The 7,168-nt window shown below is 44.3% G+C and overlaps 1 protein-coding gene across 1 annotated transcript; it reads left to right on the forward strand.

Annotated features, from left to right (window-relative positions):
* Nucleotides 1-282: 282 nt before the first annotated feature.
* Nucleotides 283-7,168, forward strand: LOC107295711 (perforin-1-like; the record flags this gene model as incomplete). Its single annotated transcript, XM_029285904.1, has 2 exons — nucleotides 283-791; nucleotides 5,881-7,168. Coding segments are annotated over 2 exons (1,641 nt in total), but the record flags the coding sequence as incomplete, so codon positions are not given.

Below are 7,168 nucleotides of genomic sequence, written 5' to 3' on the forward strand. Positions count from 1 at the left end.
ACCTCCCAAATTTAATATCAAATAATGTAGTGTCCATCATCAGCACCTAACCTTCTTTTTTTGTGCCTGCAAGTTGGACCGCCCTGTTTCAATGTAGGAAAGCTGTTGTTCTGATTCAATTTTTTTTTGTCACACCTCCAAAACCCTGCCCAAAACAATCTGTTGCTTTTTTTTTTCTCCTCAGGATGATTCAGAAACGAACCGTCTAAGAATATGGAACGCTCTCTGAGGAACATGTCCCAGCTTCATCTCTTCTTCATGGTCTTCCTTGCTTCCTTCCATTCCTCTCTCCCCTTCCACAACAGTGAATGCGACACATATCCCAGTCCTGTCTGCAAGAATCAGGCCAACTTCGTACCAGGCTATAACTTCATCGGGGAAGGAGTTGATATCACCACTCTGGAGAAGAAAGGAGCTTATGTGGTGGATATCAGCAAGTGGCAGGGACCCAACGGGACGTGTACCCTGTGTCGGAATCATAAGATGGGTGAGAAGCTGCAGAGACTCCCCCTGGTTGGGGTGGACTGGCGGGAGAAGGAAACCTGCCAACGACAAGCAAGCAACTTTGTGGATGAGTTAGACATAGATGTGGCCAACGCAGTAGCCAAAGAAGTGAAGAATGACTGGAAAATGGAGTTGGCTGAGGATTTCATGAAGGAGGACTTGGGGTTCTCCAAAGCCCAGGTGGCTTTTGCTGGCTCTCACTCCAACATGGCCATTTTTGCACATCAGAAAACCCGCGAGGACAGATACAGCTTTCTGAGGAATGAGATCGAATGCGAACATTACAGGTAAGCATCAAAGCACTTCAAAGCATAAACCAGGGGCGGGGGGGGGGATCTGCAGTAGCCAGCTTGCTGGAGAAAATAATACTACAGACAGAGACATAAGTCCAGAAATGAATAATCTTAGTCCTACTGTCACTGAAAGATTATTTAGATCAGGGGTCCCCAATTTCTTCAGCTCATCAACCTCTTGATGAAATTTCAGATGGTTCATGGACCTCCAAACATTTATTGTATGTCAATAATTTAATAAATACTACTTTAACTAATAGAACGACTACAATTAATAATAATAATAGAGTCCTTGAAGAGTCCCATTGATCCTTGGGGGTTAATAAGGGCCCCTTTGGAGAACTTTCATTTGAATCCACCTGTCCAAATCCCATCCCAAAGCTATTAAATGTTGAACGTCTCTTGGATGATGAAGAAGGGATTTCAGCTCCATCATCCAGAACTGGAATTGACCAGAATTTATTGTGGAACATGAAGGGTCCTTGGTGCTCTCTGAGCTTGGATGTTTTCTTGCAGACGTTTCATTACCCAAACTAGGTAATGTCATCAGTGCTAAATGTCTATGGAGATTCTCAGTCATCCAGGTCATGGTTATCCCAAGGGTGCTTTTTCAAGAGGCAACTGACTTTCTTGGCTTCCCTGAAGACATTTCACTTCTCGTCCAAGAATGAGAAGCGAAACATTCTCAAGGAAAACCAGAAGGTCCAGTTGCCTCTTGAAAAAGCATCTTTCAGACGATCATCGGTGCTAGTAAGGAGTGGGGTTTGCTCTCAGTTTATACTGACAGCAAACCCCACTCCTCACTAGCACTGATGATGTTTCCTAGCTGGGTAATGAAACGTCTGCAAGAAAACAACCAAGCTCAGAGAGCACCAAGGACCTCCCCCATTTCAACCTTGAGCTACAAATATCTCCTTTATTGTGGAACATCCAATGGGCTATAACAAAAGGTTGCTTAGCTCATGATAGGTCTCAGAGGCTTGTGGTAACTATTGTCCAGCTACCAGTATCAGCTCTGGGGACAAGATGCTTGATGGGTGTTGATGGCATGACTGCAATTATCTCAAAAAAACACTGGCATCCAAGTCCATTCATTCTTGTTTTAGGGGGAATGAATTGGTCTTTGTCATCCTGACAAGCAATCTTTATTCAGATAGCTGTTGTCTCTCCATCATCCCCCAGACGCTTTTGATATTGCCAGCTATAGTGTCCTCTAGGAACAACTCAAAGTTGGAGGCACTGTGTTGCAGTATTTCCATACAAAATTAGTTTTGGGGAAGTGGGCGGAAGGGCTGTGTTAGGCGCTCATGCCAGTTAACACGTGAGATAACCCAAGGCGATTTTCACCCCCGTTTTATTTGACCTCGGTATGAATCTATTATAGGTGCTAATTAGGGGAGCCTGGGTAATTGACAGAATCAAAATGTTGGAGACACACAACTCTTATTTTTCAGTTGCATCTGAGTTAGGGCTGCCTGTGCACAACCCACATTGGTGTTTGGCTGCAAATACAGATAGTCCTCAACTTACGACCACAATCGAACCAAATTTTTTTGCTGCTAAGTGAATTCTGTCCCATTTTACGAGCTTTGTGGCCACCGTTGTTATGCGAATCACTGCGGTTAAATTAGTCAAACGCTTGTGAAGTGAATCTGGCTTCCCCATTGATTTTGTTTGTCAGAAGGTCGCAAAAGGTGATCACGAATCCCCGGGACCCTGCAATTGTCATAAATATGAGTCTGTTGCTAAGCATCCGAATTTTGATCACGTGACCCTGAGGGTGCTGCAACCGTCATATGAAAAATGGTCTTAAATCCCTTGTTTCAGTGCCGTTGTAACTTCGAAGGTCACTAAATGAATGGTTGTAAGTCGAGGATTACCTGTAGCAGGCTGGATGGTAGGCTGTAGCTGAATGTAGTCAGGAATGAGGGTTTGTGGCTAAGAGTCGGCTAACTGCTCTTTTCCGGATGGGATTTTTGAAGATCTTTCTGGAATCATCAGAATTTCAAGGGCTCTCCTCACCAAAAAAATACTACTGTTTGCTGCGTAGCTACAACCTAACGTAGGAATAAAGTTCCTCGCCCTGGTTCCTCCAACACAATTTAACTGGCTCAATTTGGAGTGAGGGAAGAATAGATAATTAATCCAGGCAACTATATCTCAAGGGGGGTAAACTTTATCTCATGACAGGCTCAGTCACGGGCAGGGTTAAATTCCATCTTGTCGAGTTGCAGAACTCCCACAGAAAGGCAACTGGGACACATTGTTTGTACTTAGTTCTCTCTCTCTCTCAAAAAAAGATAGAGATAAGGAGGCAGTTAAAAAGAAAACAAGCATTTCTATTACTGGACTGACTGCCAAGGTATAGCAACACACACTGAGTGGGTGCCACAATGCCAGCCAGGCCCTGCCCGTTATGCCTTGCTTGCTTGGCTAGTACAGCTAGTGAAGAACTGGAGCGCTGCCAGTACTTTGGTGTAAAGTTTCCTCAGATACCAGATACCTCCTGGAGAGAACAAAGAGGAGCTCAGTACAGGTAGTAGTCCTTGACTTACGACCATAACTGAGCCCAAAATTTATGTTGCTAAGTGAGACATTTGTTAAGCGAGGTTTGCCCGATTTTACGCCTTTGCTTGCCGCAGTTGTTAAGTGGATCACTGCAGTTGTTAAGTTAGTAGCGTGGCTGTTAAGTGAATCTGGCTTCCCCCATTGACTTTGCTGGTCAGAAGGTCGTAAAAAGGGATCACATGATTCCAGGACAGTGCAAAGGTCGTAAATATGAGTCCGTTGATCACATGACCATGGGGATGCGGCAACGGTCATGAGTGTGAAAAATGGTCATAATTCACTTTTTTCAGGGGTGTTGTAACTTTGAACTGAACTGTTGTAAGACAAAGACTATCTGTAGTTCCAAAACTGGTGACCTTTGAACTTATTCATGTAATAATGTGCTGTCAAAATCATTGTTGAAGAGATCTGACTAAGTCAATGACTGATGGGATTAAGGACGTTGTGGGAACAGAGAATCTTAATATAGAGCTCTCCTTATTTACAGGGTAGTCCTTGACTTATAACCATTCGTTCAGTGACTGTTCAAAGTTACAACACACTGAAAAAAGCGACTTACAACCTTTTTTTCACACCTACGACCACTGCGGCATCCCCACGGTCACGCCATCAAAATTTGGATGCTTAGCAACTGGCATGTTTTTATGACGGTTGCAGTGTCCCGGGGTCATGTGATCCCCTTTTGTGACCTTCTGACAAGCAAAGTCAAAGGGGAAGCCAGATTCACTTAACAAGCGTGTTACTAACTTGCCAACTGCAGTGATTCACTTAACAACTGTGCAAGAAAGGTCGCAAAATGGGGCAAACCTCACTTAACAACTGTGTTGCTTAGCAGTGAAAAGTTGTGGACTCAGTTGTAGTCACAAGTCAAGGACTACCTGTATTTATTTATTAAATGTATATGCTGCCCATCTCACTTTCAAGCAACTCTGGGCAGCTTACAGTGTGGAAAAGAGCAGTAAAAAAGAATTTGAAAATTGAGAAAGGGAACGATTCAGAAGTTACGGCTAGTGCAGAATGCCAGGGATAGGTTTTGCAGTGAAGTACTTTACCACTAAGGCTATGCAAAACTCAGGAATTCAGGAATGGTATAGAATGTTCCATAGAGCTCCAGAATGTTCTATGTCCTCTCTGGACCATATCATTTGGGGGGGTGGCAGTTAAATGGTTTCTGGAAATAAATTCTCTGACCTGGAAGTAGTTTGAGGGGGTCAAGGAGACAGCATTCCAGATTAAACAGCCTCTTTCAGAATATTTTGACCCATTTTTGGTTAAGAAGATATACTTTTGGAAACCACCAAATCACGTGTGGAAGGATGTGATCTGATGTCAGACTTCAAAGATAGCAATAAACCACAGGGCCAGTGGTGGGATTCAGCCGGTTTGCACCACTTTGGCAGAACCGGTAGCTAATTTTTTGTTGCCCAGGCCCAGAATGGACTTCTGGAAGCGGCATCCACACAGAGAACCGGTTGTTCACATATTTGAATGCCACCACTGCACAGGGCCAAACATTCAAACCCAGAACCCAGAACCTGGTTTACAGTAGAAATTTTACGGACACGATTCTAGCTTGGTAGAGAAGCTTCATAATTGCAAGCAATCTAACAATCCGTCTATGACGGATATTTATTGCAGGTGACAACTGAGATTTATTGTGGGTTACCTTTAAAATAAATTGCAGATCTGGTACTCCAAAAAGGCACAGACAACCAGGTTACAGGTATTTCTTGATTTACGTCCACAAGGGATCCCAAAACTTTCATTATTAAGCAAGACAGGTGTTAAGGGAGTTTTGCCCCATTTTATGGCTTTTTTTAGCCACAGTTGTTAAGCGAATCACTTCTATTCTATTCTATTCTATTCTATTCTATTCTGTTCTGTTCTGTTCTGTTCTGTTCTATTCTATTCTATTCTAAGTGAATCATGCGGTCATTAATCAAATCTGACTTCTCCTATTGACTTGGCTCGTCGGACGAGCTAGGAAGGTTACAAATGGTGATCACATGACCCCCCCCAGGACAATGCAACTGTCATTAAATACATGCCAGTTGCATGTATTTTGATCATGTGACCGCAGGAATGCTTCAACAGTCGTAAGTGTGAGAACTGGCCATACGTCACTTTTTTTTAGTGCTGTTGTAAAGTTGGTCACTAAACAAATGGCTGTACATTGAGGTCTGCTTGTACTGGGTATTGACTCAGTAAAGTATTATTTGGTGTCATGATGGAAAAAATAAAAAAGGCCCCCACCATTTTCAGAGAATCTTTTCAAGATTAACCAGGAAAGGAAAGGGGGAACAGAAAATATGTTTTCCCAACACCACATCAAACTGAGCAGTGAACTCCTACCCATACAATGACCACCAGAGACCATCTGACCTTCAGCGTGATTGTTGCATCACCTTCCTTTCTCGCGCTAAACGCCGAGGCAGAAAAATAAGCTTTGGGTATGTGCCTTTGACACAGAACCTTGCTGACAATATTCTGCATTTTTTGTTCTTTTCCTTTGCAGTCTGAGACTTCAGCAGAATCCTCTGCTGTCCTTCCATTTTGCTTGGGCCATCGGCAGGTTGCCTCCCTATCACGATCCTGAGGAATACCAGAATTTCATCAACATCTACGGCACCCATTATATCAACCGGGTGTATCTGGGCGGGCGAGCCCGCTATTTGCTGGCCTTTAAAACGTGTGCCATGAGCTTAATGGGGTTCACGGCGGAGAAAGTCAAGGCCTGTTTGGATTTGGAGACATCCCTGAAACGTAAAGGGCTTTGGGGAGCTGTCTCCTTCCATTCCGAATGTGCCAAGCTCTGGTTTGGGAAATCTAAACCCAGCTTCTACGACCTTTATATGACCCAGCACACCGAGTTGATAGGAGGTCACATACAGATGCTCTTCTCGGACAGCAGAGACATGCACCATCTCTCCGAGTGGATGGAGAGCACCAAAAGGACACCCGGGCTGGTGTCTTATTCCCTTTTGTCTCTACACACCTTGTTGAACAAGACGGATCCCAGGAGAGATTTTTTGAAGCAAGCCACTGTGAGCTACATCAAACGGAGAGCCCTAAGGAGAGATTGTCGTCAAAGCTGTCCCGAGAATAACTTCAACAGCTGGGTCCGAAGGTGCACCTGCATGTGTATACCGAACGGTATCATCAACGACAAATGTTGTGGCACCGAGCGGGGCAGGGCGTACCTCAAGTTCCATGTGGACAGCGGATCCGGTCTTTGGGGTGACCATTTTTCCTCCACCGATGCCTATGTCAAATTTTTTTTTCAAAACCAGGAAAGGCGCACTAGGGTCATCGGTGGGAACAACGATCCTCAGTGGTCGGAAAATCTGGACTTTGGGGCTATCACGTTGGAGGGCAACGACAAGTTTGTGGTGGAAGTTTGGGACAGCGATGTTTGGCACGATGACCTCTTGCATAGATGTCACGGGAGGTTGAGGTCAGGTCTTAGCAACTGGCAAAAATGCTACCTCCGTTACGGACACGTTAAGTTCTATTACGTGTTGATGTGTGCCCCCACTCTGACCGGGTCCAGCTGCCATGACTACGTCCCTTTGCATCTGCCAACCTCCTATTTCAACAACACTAATACCAATTGGGAAACTTCATGGTCACACAAATTTCGTGCCTAGGGACTGCATGGGTAGGGCTCATCCTGATAAATTAAGGCATTATTCAGAATTGGAAGGAATCTGTTATGATGTCCCTATGAATTTTCTTCTATGCAACAACTGGGAAAGAGTTGTGGAACAGATGATTCCTACACAATGTACTTGTAGTCCTCAATT

This window comes from Protobothrops mucrosquamatus, unplaced genomic scaffold (assembly GCF_001527695.2).
Source record: "Protobothrops mucrosquamatus isolate PMUCROS unplaced genomic scaffold, P.Mucros_1.0 scaffold2453, whole genome shotgun sequence".
In the NCBI taxonomy this organism is placed as follows: domain Eukaryota; kingdom Metazoa; phylum Chordata; class Lepidosauria; order Squamata; family Viperidae; genus Protobothrops; species Protobothrops mucrosquamatus.